We start from the raw sequence: 17249 nt of genomic DNA on the forward strand, positions 1-17249 counted from the left end.
TGCCTGTTCTAAGGCAGGTCACTCATGACGACAATGTATACAGCTATGATTTATGCTTACTCTAATGTGCCATGTTAGTTTGTTTTTTTTTAGCAGTAAATTCATCTCCCTTGGTATTTATTTTCTAGCATGTACTTTACTGTGTCTTACCATTCATACTTGCTTGTGGCTTGCATACCCAAATTTGCAGCATTCTGCTAATTATGCAGAAAACACAATAGCTGAATGTGTATTCTTGAGACCAATTTAGAGCTATAGCTGAACCTCTTTGCTCTTCACTATCACTGACAAGGTATTTATAATTTCTAGACTCCAAGCCAATCCATATCTCACCCAGGGGATCTCACAGAACTGAAGGTTGGACAGCTAACAGTACAGGCTTTCTCTTCAGTCCAAGCCTGGGGAAAATAAATCCCTAGCTCTACAAGCCACTGGATTGGAAAAGAACTAAATAGATTTTTTCCTTCTTGTATGAAACAGCATCTTGGCGAGGCCATATTTTCTTAATGGCTTTTACTTGAGCACAAACAGCGCTTCAGCAGAAAATATGCAACCAGGAACCAGAACAAAACATGTTATTGAATGATGAATGATTGCATTATTTTTGCCACACACATATTATTTTCACCTTTCGGTGAAAACAGAAATCCATTTATGCAAAGTCAACATAATGTTGCTAAAATGAAAGGGAAAGTAAGCATATAATTTCATACTGTGCATATGAATCATTTTCACTGTGCTTTCATGGAGTCAAATAGTGTCTCTTATTATGCATGCACATGCAGCAATTAATCCTCCTTATTTTTACCTGCAACATATTCTACAATAAACATATAACTGTGTGCAATTTAGAACAGATTGAGGCTTTAATAAGCTGGATCTAAACCACAGGCTGATTTCAGGTGAAATAATTAAGAGTAATGTATGTTGTGTTTGGTTACTTCAATCTGCAATGTTTTGCAGTTCTTCTAAACTTTAATTTTCATATTTACTATATTTGTTTAGAAGCATGATGTGAATATAGTTAAACAAAATTGTGTTACTTTAGATCAAATTCCAGGCTTCTGCAAGTAATTTTACCATTTGCAATAATGTAATGACTCTTATAGTCTTTATACTAGAGTCTGTGCTTGTAATATGTACTATTATGTTTAATAGTAAGCTTCTTTCCCCTCCACAGCTCATCAGAACCACTGCCCATCAGTGAAGAGGGGAACAGAAGGAAGAAGGGATGGTGGGAGTAAAGGGGATGAATAGATCATGTCTGACCACAAAAGAGCTGGGTTGCACAGGGCTTTTTCTCCATCAGGCCTGTCTGGATCCAATATTCATTTAGCTTGATGTATTCCTGGGCTTGAAACTTTAATGTGATTTGTGGGAAAATCCAGATGGCAAGTTCACGGATCAACGCTGCTCACTGACAGTGCTGGTGCCAGCGGCCGGGTGCACAATAACACCAAGTGCCTCAGCCCTCCCTCTTTCCTGCTTCTGTCTAACCATACCTCATACTTCAAACTCTGCATCATCATGTACATATTTTCTTTTTCTGATATCACTCTTGCTACTGGAAAATTGCAGCGGGAACCATCTGGGATGCTGACATTGAGCTCGGCACTTTGTGTCTTACAATCTCTTGTTTTCCAGTCTCTTCTTTCACTGTTTATGTCCCATTCTCTCCATCTCTCGCAGATTTCTACTGTCTTACTTCATTACACTCACTCCTACTGCAGCCACACACATGCACATGCCCTTTGACTCTTCCCCCATCATCCTTTGGCTCTCATTCAGTCCATCAATCACTCTCCTCATTTCTGTTTCTTCACCTCGCCTGCTCTCCTCTACGCTCTCACACTGTGCGTACACTCAAGAATTGTAAATTTGATGTCTTGTCCTTCCACCCGTGTGTTGGAATGATGTCATGCACAGAAAGTAAATCCATCAACATTTGTTAGTCCATTGTAGAATGAGTAAGAGAATTAAAGCCTACGGGCCAAAAATGAAATGAGAAACTAATCAGAGTAAAAACATTTATCTTTCTGACTTGCTCAGCTTTGCTGTGTTAGTGCAACAACATGTGAATACACTGAACATGAATGAGGTATAAAGCCACTGTCTATATGGCTCTGGAGCAGGTACATGTCAAGGAAAACAGTAGATATTGGAGCAGGGAGTTACAGTTACTATGATTAAGGAGGAGATGCGGAAAGGAAACGTAGTGTTTTGGAATTCCTGTGCAGGTCTTTGATAACCTCCAACTTCATGCTCTGTCAGTGCAAATAATTCCCTGCAACCCCTATGCCTGGCTTGCTCTAAATAAATAAATAGCACCTCAAAATGGCAGTTAATCTCATTGCATACATCAGAGGCTGATATATTTTCTTCACGTAGTTTGGAGGATATAGGCCCACACCATCCTATGAATGCTAAAATTGGAGACTGCAACTGTGACTTTGCCTTTTCATTGTGTCTTTTTCGAGAGTGCTCTATTTTTACATGGTGATAGATAGGGTGTGTAGTCCGCAACTGAGGCTTGTAACTGCTTTGGCAAGCAGTTGCCTGCTTATTGGAAAGCCACGCTCCGCCTCATAAGTTACAGTTTCATTAAAGATTAATTGACCATTGTGTGGCCACAATTTCACAAAATAATCATTACTTAATCCACTGGTGCAATAAAGTGCATTACTTCAATGGGGGCATTAAATTACCATAGGAGGTTATCGTTACAGCCATGATACAAAACCAAAGACCTCTGAACTGGATGAGGGTCTGTTTCTCCTCAGTCTAGGCCTACCCAGCCATTCCTGCTGATCCTATATACTTTATACAGCATATGGGATTTGCTGCGTTTGCCTATTTCTTAGCAGGCTATGAGGTAAAGGTGTAGCTGAAGTAGCTATTTATCCACTTTTCATTTCTTTGCAAAAAGCACTTTAGGTCTCTGACAGTGTGTGTGTGTGTGTGTGTGTGTGTGTGTGTGTGTGTGTGTGTTGGACCTGACAGAGGATAACATGTTCCCCTGGAGCTATTCTAAGCTCTCAGAATATGTTAGCATTTTTTAAAGTTCTGAATGAGGTGTACTTAGTATTCAAATGGATAATGTGTTGGTGTGTCTTTGCTGAGTAGATTACTGCAGATTATCATAAGTGTTTTAAGCACTCTAGAAGGCAGCAGAGTGTATTGTCACAAATTCGCATTACAGTGAATTTTAAGAAATGGTGTGGGGAAAATTGTTTGGGACAGTTTAATTAATATTTATAGTTTAAAAACATTTTTTTTTCCTTTCCTACATTTTTATGGTATAGAAATATATAATAAAATGTGTGCAACCAAAATAGCAAAACAGCAAAGAAATAGAAAATCCTACTTTATGACATATGACATCCTATCTTATGACATATTAAGATACAAGAGCCTGCAAATCCATGATATGTGCTTGTGTGTGTGTGAAAAGACTTGGGACCAAAATATCTCTCACATAATATCTCTATATAGGTTTAGCCTTGATGAAAAGCCACCTATTTAATTTCAACACAAATAGCAAGCAAGGATGCAGGTGCAGCAATCATTGTAAAAGGATAAATTACTTATAAAAATGGTCTTGGCCTTCAGAGCTCGCTGTTCCTGCTGTCGGAAAAAAAAGAGGAATGCTGAAATTGCATGTTGAAGCAGTTGTTGAATTGAGCAGGGCAGGCAGTCTAGAGAGGCAGATGAGTTCACCATGGTGCTGAATTATTGTCAGCTGTGCTGGACACAGAACAGAAATCCACGTTGGGGCAGAGTAAAAGTAACTTAGTGATTACTTCTTCTCCTCCCTTTGGCTTTCTACACTATCAGAGTAGGACAAAAATGCAAGCATGTACTGTTTTTTTTTTTTCTCGTTTCTAGGAATAATATCCTAACAGTGTCAGTCCATTTAAGTATACTTTCGAAATGATTTTTTTAGCTATATTCCAAAATGGCTTCAGAAAGTAATTAGATATGTGGTTGCTGTTGGCTGCATGTGCACTTCAGCTGTGCTATTCAAGCTGTTCTATCATGTGCTGCCTTGTGTCCCTGCACAGCAGTTTTAGTAGTAGGCTTCGGCTGGTGAGATATTGTATTAGTCACACAATTGTGCGCATGCACACACACAGAGGAACGCATACAACCGTGTACATTTACACGTGCACATCCTTTGCGGCCTCTTGCAGAAATCACATGTTTTACAAGAACCCTAGAGAGGGGGAGGAGAGACATATGACAAGCTCTGACATTTCCATTTCAGTTATAAAAGATACAACTGCCCTCAAAGTGTCACAACGGGCTGTGTACACATCTGAGATCAAAAGCCCAAATTTTACATCAAACATCCCTAAACAGAGACATATTGTTCATCTATTTGTATTGAGAAACACCTTTTTGCTTTACACTCTTCTTATAATAAACAATCTGCTGAATTCTAGACAAACTATGTTTTCTGGGCTGTTATTTAATGATTTGGCCTTTCAAGACACAGGTGTGATAACATCAGCCAGCAAAGTGCGCAACACACAGTTATAAGTGCTCCTAATAGGCTGAACTTATCAATACAAATGTGTTTTGACTATTACAGCGCCTGATTTCATGGGAAATTACTTTGAATGTTATTAATTATTATGATCTAACTCCTTTTGTGTAAATGCACACCAACTTTTAATTTCAATTTAGGATAGATAACAATGTGAACACTAAGATACATGACATAAAAAAAAATTGTAAAAAACAAACAAAGAAACAAAAAAAATTCCAAATCCAAAAGAAAAGATAAACAAACTTCTAATCAATTAAGACAAAGTGGAAAAACCAAAAAGCAGCACCTACAGCTAGCAAAGCTGAGCAGGGAAAAAAAAGAGAGATTTATGATCATGCTGGCCCAAATCGAAACTCTTGAACAACCCCTTCCAATTGAAAACTGACCTCCAGGTCAACATGGAAAGATTTCATCAAGTTTGGGGTTTTAGCATGTTAGGGAGAAGTGAAAAACATGTTTGCAGCCATCCAATTTAAAAATGATCCTATGTTATTGCTTGTCTTGCCAAAAAGGTTTCATAAAGAGCTGCCTCAAACTAATGCATGGGTCCTTCTCAGAGGCAATTCAACAGATATTTGTGACAAACCACGGGATGTAGTCCAAATTACCTTGTAGTTTCTAAATGTCATCAAATAATTGTAGTTTTGTAGGTCCCGGAAACAGATGAATACAGTATGTCAAGACTATTGTTTATGTGTGTGTGTTTATAGAAAAAGAAGCAGAGCAGCAGAGAGAGGGTAACTGAGTTGGAGAGAAAGATGATGAAAATGCCTCTGAAGATTTACTGTTTTGCTCATCTAGCATTTGCTCTCCATGCTTTGCATCAGATATTTTTCTTTAGGAAATTATTCTCTGGTAACCAGAACAGTGTGTTTACTAATATACTTATAGTCCCCAAATCAATTTTTCAACAAGTCCATCAACAAAGAAACTTAATTGATTTGTATGCTTGTTTGTCTTTCCCTGTTTGCAGCATTTTCACTTGAAAAGAGGGACAGGCATCGAGCGACAGAGCAATGAGTATCTAATTCATCACTCTGTGCACGACTTGCCTACAGGGCCAGTTTAATTTATTTTCACTTCACCACTTTGAAAACTGTTGGCTCAGGCTATTCTAACATATTCATAAATCTTCCAAGATAGGCTCATGGCTCTTCCAATATAGGCTCTTGAGGAAACTGGAAAAAGAGAAAAGCATGCGGTGGGGACTGAAGGAAGCAAATTAGTTTGCTTTTGTTTTGGTGCTAATTTATGACAGCCATACCGGAGGTGATTGGATCCTTGCAAGGTAATGGCTTGTGGAGGTTGCTGGGCCTTTTATCGTTCTTTGGTGCAGTTAATATAGGTTACCAATTTGTAATTTTCAGCCCCAGTACATGTTTTGTCGCTTTATGTAGGATCTCACATTGCACAAACAATTTTCTATGAGTCTGTCTTAATGCACTAAAAGCTCCTGCTGGTTTGCCATTTAAAAATACATTTTCTAAATTAATAAACTATAACTATTAACAGATTAACAAATAGGTTTGTTATTTTTTTTCTCGCTACTCTGCAAGAGTTGAAGAAAACCATTAAAATCTAAACCATTTACCTACCATGTGTTAATCCCCTCTTTCATTTAATTCTCATTCCTCAGTAAGCTATTTTTACTTCTAGGTCTCAGGCTGAAAGTGAGAATCTAGCCAAAACCAATATCATCAGGTTTTTAAGCTTTAGCCCAGAGAGAGGACGAACAAATAAAAAACAAATTGATGAGGGAGAATAAGAGTGCACTTAATTCCCAGCTGTAGTAAAACTAAATAGTGCGTATCTTTCATTCAGATCAAACATAAAATAATAAACAATCCAGTTCCTAAAAAGTGGACGTGCCAGTTATTCATAAGTTTCATTAAAGTAAAAAAAAGTTTCAGGATTTTATATGTAGACTGTACCTAAACAAGTTATTAATTTGTGAAATAAAATGGACTGAACTGTGTCATGTCAAATATTATCAGTGTGTGCAAGCTAATATCTTAATTTATATTTACACTATGATTTCTACAAAAACCTTTTGTTTCTATCTTATCCTGATGCCTCTCTCTACTGTCAAGGACTGACAATAAATTACTCCATATAGTATGCACCCCAGATGCCAAACCAGCCTTCACAGTTATATTTACTTTAAGCAATGGGATGGTTCACATTTAACAGATAAAAGCTTTGCTAACTCATGCATGAATTTTAATTCTGGTGATTGTTTGAAAAAGAAAGTGAGGGAATAAGGAGAGAGAGAGGGCACAAGATTTATTTGAAAAACATTTTACAAAGCAAAACTGTGGGAGAAAACTGAGTTTAGGCTTTGATAGGTAGCTCCCTTGATGTGAGATTACACTACAACATTCTAATCTAAATTTAAGTTAAAGCAAAGGGAATATCCCGGGAGTGTCATATCCGCAATGTGTTATCTTTGGCTCACAGCCCCACAGCTTACAAAGAGGGGACCACAGGGGTGAGAAGGAGAGGAAAAACATTCCCCTTTGAAAATTGTTTTATTCTGGTCTTAGGTATCTTTAGGAAAATTCTGACCACAACACAAAATTCACTAGCTTGTTTATTTCTTGCCTGTTTTTTTCCAAGGGAGAGTGTGGTCCTGGACCAATTTAATCCTAATAATTTCAAGGGAAATGCAAAAAAAAGAAAAACAAATTGATCACAGGTTTGTAATTGGTTATTTGTACACACAGCATTTATGCTTACAACCTGATAAACTGCAGAGTTCTGGATTTAAAAAAAATAACAATAATAATAAAACCAGGGGAAAAAAGTGATGATTAAAAGTTTAATTAGAGGAATGAAATAGAGTGGGTTTTCTATTACTGCATCCGTGCTGCAACTCATGTGGCCCCGCATAATAATATGATCTCTTTATTTAATTCATAAGCATTTAAAATAGCTAGTCTAGATTATGCTTTTTTTTTTTAATTTCTATTCATGTCTATTCGTTCTCATAAGATGAAGAAGTTGCAGCACAATCATTACACATAAATATTCACACTGTTCAAAATGTGGAATATGGTTTGAATTGCTGAAGAGCCAATTTAAATTAAAAAAACATGAAAAACAAGGGTAAAAGTGAGTTAAGACAAATGAGCTATAATATTGTTAGAAAAAAGTTATAAACACAAAACTGAGATACAAAAGAAAAAACAAACAATGTGAGAAAGCTGACAAAATGTACTTAAAAAGTCTTGGATCATCACAAATGGCGACAGTTCTGTGGGAGATCATGCAATCATCACCACTAAGGAGATCCCTCTAACGGGACAAGAAATGCGCATAACATTGAACATGATTCTGCAATTGTGCCTTCTGAAAGTGTAATTCAATTTTTTTATTTTTTTTTTGCAGTCTCTTCATATTCTCGCCTGTGGTGATTTAGGCAGCTGCTTCAAAAGCACTTTCAGTGCAGAGAGTAGAGAAAATATATGTAAACAGGTGAAGCTACACGGAAAAATCATAAAAACCTGAATAATGGAAACGAACCTCATGTTATATGTGATCTTCCTTACAACTTCAAAATCATCAGGGTGCAAAAAAATTCAGGTTGAATCAGGCTTTTTTTGGGGGGCGGGGGGGCTTTCTCATGGCAACTTATCTGAACAAGCCATACCTGTTCAGTCTTTTTCTAATTATACTGTCATGAAGTTTTACATTTAACATGCTAACTGAGGCCTGTGGAGTCTGAGATGTAGCTCTTGGGTTTTTTGCAGTTTCTCTGAGCACTGCACGGTCTGACTTTGGGTTTGAGTTTTTCAGGATGTCTACTCCTGGGAAGATACTGTGATACTGTGTTAACACACACCTGAATGCTCCAGACCAGCAAACTGCCAAAATACCTGCTTACATAAAGGTGATCACACTTGTAGATGATCAGTTATTCAAGTACATTTGATTAATAGCACTTATTTAATTCCTCTGGAAGCAGTAAAGATGTACTTAATTTTTACAGGACTCCACATTTCCAACACTAGACAGTGAATCCTCCATCAAACCAGTTTGGGCCTGATTCTGAAGAAAGTTAACTTGCACAATTTGGCAGAAAAACTAATAGGGTTTTTCCTTTACAATGCTCCACTGCTGCAAGTTGTCTTCCTGAAAATAAATAAATAAAAAAACAGAAAAACAAATGCCAGTGATCACACACCTCCGCCTCTGCTCTCACCCTGGTGGATGAAGGATGCAGCTTTGACCAAATTATTACTGTTATCAATGCAGTGAATGGATGGATGGTAATTAAAGCATTAATTAATACACTGCAGATGTGATGATATTGGATAGCCATGGTACCACTAGAAAAACTACATCATTATTAAACAGGTTTTTTTTGTAAAGTTATAAAGTTCATGATGCCTTTTCCTTCAGTCCTTGAACACAGCAAATAATTTCTATTTACAGTAATCAGATGGTTTACAGTTTTAATACCTTTAGAACAAGTTCAGTCTTTTTGTTTGAATTTAATCCTTTCTCACAAAAGTAATTCCTAGGCATTTAAATCATAACTGTACAGGCATTCATGCTTTAACAGATAAACACTGCTTGTTGAAAATATGACATATGATGAGCATATTTTGATATTAGATAGTAGACGGTGATCCGCGATGCTTGATACTGGCCAGATGTGACTCCTCCCCACAGTTTAAATGCCAAAAGTTAGCATTTTAGCTAATTGTCTGGTAAAAGGTCAATAGGCATTTGTAAATGAGACACATTGTGGGCGTTCATTAGATGTGCTGAGAGCTGCTAGTGCTTATTAGAGTAGCACTGGACCCAGCCAATGTCATCCTCCTCAAGGGAGAGTCTGAGCAGTTCATTTATGGTGCATTGTAAAAAGAGGACAATGCTGTCAAAGCTGTTATTTTTTGGGCACTCAATGTAAAGGCCAGTCTAGGGATAGTAAATCTTGCAGATAATTGAACTGTGTTTTGCTTAAAGAGAAAAAAAAAACAGGCTTTTGGAGCCACCGTGACACTTACAGTCCTCCCAGATAAAAGTAAAACATGCTGCAAAGATGACAACTCATAATGTTCTGATTATGTATGTCACTTCCATTTATCTAAATGTCATCAGTATCAGTTTAACTGAAGGAACCGCAGAACAATGAAAGAAATTATCCCACTGAAGTCATGGGCTCCTGGATTTTATATGCATTATATATATATTTTTTTGCTGAATATGTTTGCATGATGTGGGTGTGCAATTAGGAGAGTCCACGGTCATTCACACATTCATTACTCTTTCATTTATTAAAGGGCTGGTCCAAGGTAGATTCAACCATGGCCACTCAGCTCTTCTCCTGAAGGCAGTTTACTGGCAACTAGTTAAGATTCATCAGTTTCCACCTGCAGTTGAGAGCAAAGGCAGTTCTATGTGTTCACTGCCCTTCACAGATACTCTTTTGGTCATGATAATGATTTTGGTGATTCCCAACAGAACACTTTCATAATCTTATAAAATCCAGCAAATGCATTTATATATCCATCAATTTTAAAAAAAAGAAATATAAATAGATACACTTTTAACACTAGCTTATTATTTCTGAATACATTTACACAGAGATCACATGATGCTGCACAACTCAAAGCCAAAGAAAAAAATGCTCTTCTTAATATCCATGCTGAGTGCTGTGTGGTGATGCTGTTTCGCTTTTTTTAATGAACCTTCCAACACTGTGAGAGCTGTCCATAAGGACTGTCCAACAAGTTCACCATATTAATTAGCAAAATACACTGACCATGTATTTCAGAGCAGCACACTGGCACATTTTCTTATCTGACCAATGTGTGACAACATTTAGATGACATAATACTGCCCTCGCACTAGCAGCTATACTAAACAACCTAAGTACCTGAACAGCAGTATGCCAGAGTCCTCTTGTCTGTAGTCCAGAGAACAAGGCATCCATGTTTTCCAAACAGAATTTCACATTTCAATTTTTCTGACAAACAAAGCGCTTTTCCTGAGTTCATTTTAAATGAGCTTTGGTCTAGAGAAGACAGTGTTTCTGGTTCATGTACACATATGTCTTCTTTTTTGGATGAGAGAGGTTTAGCCTGCATTTGTGGAAGGCATGGTGAACTGTGTTTGCAGACACTGATTTCTGGAAGTATTGTTGAGGTTTTCTGTGAAAGAATCATGCAAACTTTTGACTGGTACTGTATTTTTTTTTATTATTATTTAATTAATTGTATTTTTAATGCCGTGCCGCCTGAGAACCTAAAGATCACGGACATCCACGACTGATTTTCTGCCTTGTCTCCTGTGCACAGACATTTCTCCATATTCTCTGTATGTGATATTATGTACCGTAAGGGCTGCATGGTGCTGAGATGGTTAGCGCTGTTACCTAACTGCAAGAAGGTCCTGGATTCAAACCCCCCATCTGGTCAGGGCCTTTCTGTGTGGAATTTGCATGTTCTCCCTGTGTCTGTGTGGATTCTCTTCAGGTACTCTGGTTTCTTTCCACAGTGTAATTAGTGGGGTTAGTTTAATTGGTGATTCTAAATTGCCCATAAGTGTGAATGGTTGTCTGTCTCTCTGGGTTAGCCCTGCGACAGACTGATGACCTGTTCAGGGTGTACCCATCCTCTTGCCCTATGGCAGCTGGGATAGGCTTCAGCCACTCCTCACCCATTTCACATCAAGGAACATTATTCTGAAATTTTTCCAGAATTTGTAGATGCAAATCATTGCATTCTGTTTTTATTTGTATTTTTCACAGTGTTATATGATAAAGAGTTCAACTCTTTTTCAAAATTTCTTAGATGCTATGAACAGTGCCTAACAGCTCAGGGTAAAGATCACCTCAGTGTTTTTTGTCACCTGTTTGTGTTTGTTACTGAGGAAAAATGACATGATCTCATGTACAGAAATGTAAGAATAGTGAGCAAAGGCTTTGTAATACACTTCCCACTAAAGTCAGACAAATAAGTAGACCTATAACAATTTTTGAATTGCAAGAGGACAAAGTCTTTACAAAAAATGAAAACTACCTCAATCTGAGGGAACTATATTATTTAATAAGAGAAAAAAGTAATTTAAATTGAACCATCTTCCTACTGTAACAATAAAAACTGTAAGTTCAACTGAACGATCGAATCTCATTATTAACATATTTGATCAGCATAGACCTTAAAAGCACTCTCCTGACTACATGCCTCTTCATGGGCTGAGTGAAGTGCCATCACTTTGAAGAGTACCATGGTTATTGAAGAAGTTACACCATCAGCTGTCCTCTAATTAAAAGCAGAAACAATGATTGCTCTCCAAAGAGCGCATTTTCAGACAAACTCTTAACACCCCCGCCACCACCGCGCTCTGGTACACATAAGCATACACACACACACACACACACACACACACCCACACACACACACACCAATATAATTTGGTTTAATAAAAAATTGCTATGCCAGTAACCAATCATAAAAGCATTCCTTTCTAGTGGGGTTATTATCAAGCCAAAAGAAAGAATCTTTCCCAGGCCTGTCATCTATCAATTCCGTGACAAAGCACTCTTCAAAGCACAAGGCTAATACATTTGGTGCATGACAATAAAGCTTTTCCCAAAACCTATAGAGTGCTTTGAGTAAGTGGCAGCCGAGGACTTAAAAGTGTTTCTTTGACAAACCACTTAGTTTTTGACTTTAGAGACGGAGTAATGATCCCTTCTGAGAGGAAGACGGAGATGTGTGGATTGAAAATAGGCCTCTGTGATTTTCAAACCAGTTCTAATAACCTGCATAAACTGAAATAAATCAAAGAAGCGATCACACTTCTCAAACACTTGACCACAGTTACAGAGTCTTTCATCATTTGTTTTCCCCAGGGTGACTGTCACTGCATGTAATTCCACGCTTAGGCTAATTGTTACTTGTGTCAGTGTTTAAGACAGACCTGCTTTTGTTTAAAAGAACATAACCATTCATGGGTAAATTTGCTATTTGAATTGACCAATGTATGATCCATGAGGCAAGTAGATTCATTTTCTAACACCCTAATTCCCGATGAAAATGACTTCTGTATGAAGAGTTAGCTTGTTTCTCCAAACCATAGTATGGCTCTAATACTGTCAAAAAATCACTGTCTAAACGCTCTGTTTCAGTTGTCTTATTGTACGTTGCACCTACACAGATAGTGCTACTTTATACTCTCACGACTGATTAGTTTGCACAGTTCAAATAACTGTTTTGAAGACCTGTCTTTGATCAAAGCTTAGAGAGAATTAAGACACAATCACATTAGAACACAAGCAGACCAGCGTGTTGAAATCCCCAGATGGGAATGGAGAGCAATTCTATCCCAATCCCAGTACCAATTAAAAAATGCATTGACTTTCAATTCTTCAGGAGCAACAAACCATTTCTCTAGTTCACCTCAGACTATTTCACCTAAGTGTACAAATGTCATTTCATTTTCACGGCCAAACTAAAGTTTGACCCTGCTTCTTTGTGACATCCAGCCTTCTGGGGATGAGTGTGGACAGTGTTTACCTTGTAGATGAAGCTTGCTCTCAGGGCTCTGCAGAAGGATTGAGCTAACTGAGTCCAGATTGTCATAGCTACTGCATCCCAGAGGGCCCGTCCGTGTCTCTGTCACCTGCAAGAGAATTAGGACTCAAATGAAAGCCACATTTCAGATTCAGTTCAAATGTGTGTGTGTGTGTGTGTGTAGATGCGTGCACATGTGCAAACTTCTGCAAGTAGTACTGGACTACTGCACATCTGTGTTTCATCTATCAGGGGCATGTAGCCCTCTCATGAATTTCTGTAGTATTTCTCATGTAAAATCAGGCGTCACACATCCAAACACCCTTTAACAACATCAGGTGTTTATTAGACAGTTTTCTTGTTTGAGCTATTTAGAGTCTCATATGTACAAACTGTACAGCATTCACCCTATTATTATTACACCAGCAGACAAATAATGTATTGAGAATTAACTGACTCAGTTCTTTTCCACAAAGCTGATGACATGTTCAACTTGCTACAAGGATGTGAATTATGGAGTCACTTTAAAGCCTTTTTTGCAGAGGAAACATTTTTGAACTATGTGATTGTTCTGTTCCAAATCATCAAACTAAGAGTATAACAGTGGTTCTTCTTGCGCACCCAAAAGCAATGCAATGAATAAATAAATAAAAATATTCTCAGATGTAATTAGGCTGCTTTAAAATATACAGCCTCCCTGTCTGAGACCTTGAGAAGCACAAAATACTCCTGCTTTTGTTCTTCAACGTCTTCCAGTATGTCCTAATGGATCTTTTACTGCGATCCAAGAGACCAAATGAGAGTAAGTGAAGAGAGAAAAGCCAAATCTTATTCAAACCATCAAATACATTTTTCATGACAAAAACAATAATGTTAGCATAAGAGAAAAATCAAATGATGACAAACACATATCTGTCCAAGTTTGGTTATTCACGGGCTTCAAATGTGTGTCAGTGATTTTGAAAGATTTCTTGTTTTTTTTTTGTTTTTTTTTTAAAGATTTCTTGACTACTTTGAGAAATCACAAATATAAAAAAATATTGCAAAAAAGGGTGCTCCACCATGTTCACCACACTTAACTGAATCTGTCTGCTGCAACAACTCCTCCAATCAAATTATTAGTAATTTTCCTACATTGCTGCCATCTGAAAAGATCCAAGGGCTTCTGAAACTACCCATTTAAGCAGAAGAATTCCTGAAATGATGAAAGTTTTCACTTTTAATAGCTATGTGGGGGAGGCCCAGGCCAATTCAGACACATAGTTACATTTTCAGAGCTTTGGTAATTGTAGGTTTGTGCCCTTAGTATATCACATGTTGAAAGCAAAACCAATTTAAACTTGAATTCATTAAAATGTGCTAAAGACAAGGTGGGATTTTTTCTTGAAAGAGGGCTTTACATCTATAGCGAGACAGAACCTTCCAAAAAAAACATCCCACTGATAGATATCTGCATGATTTTCACCACAGACTGCTCCAGTAACTTTCATTCCACATTTGTGCATGTGTGTGTGTGTGTGTGTGATTGACAGTATGATATCATTTTTTCCTGTCTTTAATTTTGATACCATACCAGATGGTGGGCTGACAAGCACGAAATTAGACAGATGTAAATCTACCCTTGGCATCAGGCTGCAAAATCAGAAGACAGGGACAGGCTGTAGGAGAACTATATAATCTTCATATTCAATCAATAAGCTCTTGAATAAATCCTGCTACATTAATTGTTATTATCTTAGGGCACACAGCAGAGCTGCAATAGCTTCTTGCATTTTGAATCGCTGTTACTGTTAAAGAATGTCTGAGTACACTGCTCTGAATACCTGTCAGGTATCCAGTGACATACAGTTTCTATAGATTTTTGTACGCCACTGTTGCATTTGATTTATGAAAGAAACGTTACAGAGTTTGGAAATTTTCATGAAACATACTCTCTTAGTAGTGTGGTATAACCATATATCTGCCAGACAAATGTATTACTGTTGTTTTCATTTAAGACACAAATGGCAAATAAGAGCTGACCCACTGAAGTATTACTAGTTTAAATTAAAATTGTTCATACATTAACTGTAAGTAATTACACTACCGCTTTGCTGCTTATAAATACAGATTTTACTACCCTCACATCATAGAAGATTATACTAGTTTCATTTTAGTCACATTCAAAGACATTTCCTTTCAGTAAAGGTTAGCACTATTTCTTGCTTCTGAGCATGCGTGTCTTATGAGGTAATGGTGGTAATACTGACTGAGGTAATACTGATCACCTCCTTGCAGTTTTAATCTACAATTTGTTAGTTTCTATGCCACTTCTTTATTCCTTTTAAACAAAGCCATGGCTTTTGAGGTGCACTGGACTAATGTGCACATACAGATTAATTACAGAACAGGGCAGTCACACTCTACCATTCTGATTTTTGCTGAGCAAGCTGGTTTCCACCTTTTTTGTTGTTCTTATCATAAAATGAATGACCTCTTTCAAAAGGTTGTGTTGCATCGTCCAGGGTGACTGAGCCAAGTGGATATCTATCCTCTGTCACTTAGGGACATCTCCCATGTGGCAAAACAGGTGATTTCAAGTGCAAGCTAAGGGATATTTAGATTTGTGCTTACAAACAAATTATGTGCATAAATATGAACATATGCTTCTTGCCATTTTTTCTTCGTAGACAGTTTTCTATGCAGTGATTTCTTTGCTCCAAGAATTATGGTTCCAAATTAAGAACACACCCAGCTTTAAGGATTAGAGACTGACCCTTGTAATCTGGATGACCTTAGGAGAGTGCAGTGCATTACTTGTTAGGGTCTGTCTTTTCATTTTCTCCACCACACACCATAAGAATGCTATGCACCAGATTATGAAAATGGAGTATAACGTAATAAAAATACAAGGAGCAATCAAAGGACTGAAGTGGGCCAAGGGGGACTTAGCGGATTTGGATTATTAAGCAGAACACAACAGTGGAATCCCACTGGGCCCAGACTGTATCACAGTCCACAGACAGAAACCACGGTTCTGGAACAACCATCTAATTGTCATCTGTCATCAAGAAAATCATCTAACCAAGTAAATAAGAGATGATGCACCGGAGAACCTAAGGTGTTCTGCTGGCAACCAAATACACATGTATCATTCCCCAAGCCCAAAATATTCAAACTAAGTTTTTTCTGTACAAACTTCTTTGTTTTTCAAAATGCAAAATCCATCTTCATGACATACATACCAGGCAGCTGCAGTACATCAGGTGCATGTAGGAGCATGTGCGGGTACCTGTTCTGTGGGTACTTGTGTTTGCCTACGGTGTGTTTGTGTGTTCATACTCGATCATATTGTTTCTTTCTTGGGAGCTTTAAACTGCCAGTTACATATATAATAATCAGTGGCTAAGTAGCTACCCATTTTGACATATTTGAAAATTCTGATCTACATGTTTACATCTCAAGCAGTGTATTTATAGTCCATGATGTTTTTTACTTTATTTGAGCAGAATTGGCCTAGTTAACTTGATTTAATTGGGTATCCATCTTTCCAGAACATAGGCCTAGTCACATCTTTGGTTGACCTTTCTACTGCACCTGCCTTTCATTAAGTACCAATCACAATTTCCTTAATATAAAGAGGAACAGTTGACAGTTAACATCACAGGCAAAGGTCATTTCATTAACACTGTGCAACTCAAAAAAATTCTTACACAAAATAATTGTAAAAAACAGACTCTAGAGCACTGTGAATTATGAGGGATAAAAATCAAAAAAGCTATTTGTAAAACTAGTATCTATTATTTATCTATTACCCAATTCTGCATTTAATCACTAGTTATTATCAATCTCTGGCTCTCTTCCAAAGTGTGTCTTCTGTTCTGTCTTCCTCCCCTGAGCTCCAACCGGTCAGGGCAGATCACTGCCCCTCCCTGAGCCTGGTTCTGCCGGAGGTTTCTTCCTGTTAAAAGGGAGTTTTTCCTTCCCACTGTCACAAAGTCCTTGCTCATAGGGGGTTGTTTTGACTGTTGGATTTTATCTGTAATTATTGTAGGGTCTTTAACTTACAATATAAAGCGCCTTGAGGCAACTGTTGTGATTTGGTGCTATATAATCCATCCATCCATCCATCCATCCATTGGATGGATGGTGCTATATAAATAAAATTTAATTTAATTGAATTATGTGAGTTTTGC

The 17249-nt window shown here is 37.5% G+C and overlaps 1 protein-coding gene across 1 annotated transcript in view; it reads right to left on the reverse strand.

Annotated features, from left to right (window-relative positions):
- Nucleotides 1-17249, reverse strand: part of brinp1 (bone morphogenetic protein/retinoic acid inducible neural-specific 1) — a 114275-nt gene that overhangs the window by 14985 nt on the left and 82041 nt on the right. Inside the window, exon 5 of the mRNA XM_030742808.1 lies at nt 13078-13183. Within this exon, the coding sequence (XP_030598668.1) occupies nt 13078-13183 (106 nt within the window). The remainder of the gene's footprint in view (nt 1-13077; nt 13184-17249) is intronic.

This window comes from Archocentrus centrarchus, chromosome 12 (genome assembly GCF_007364275.1).
Source record: "Archocentrus centrarchus isolate MPI-CPG fArcCen1 chromosome 12, fArcCen1, whole genome shotgun sequence".
NCBI classification, from domain to species: domain Eukaryota; kingdom Metazoa; phylum Chordata; class Actinopteri; order Cichliformes; family Cichlidae; genus Archocentrus; species Archocentrus centrarchus.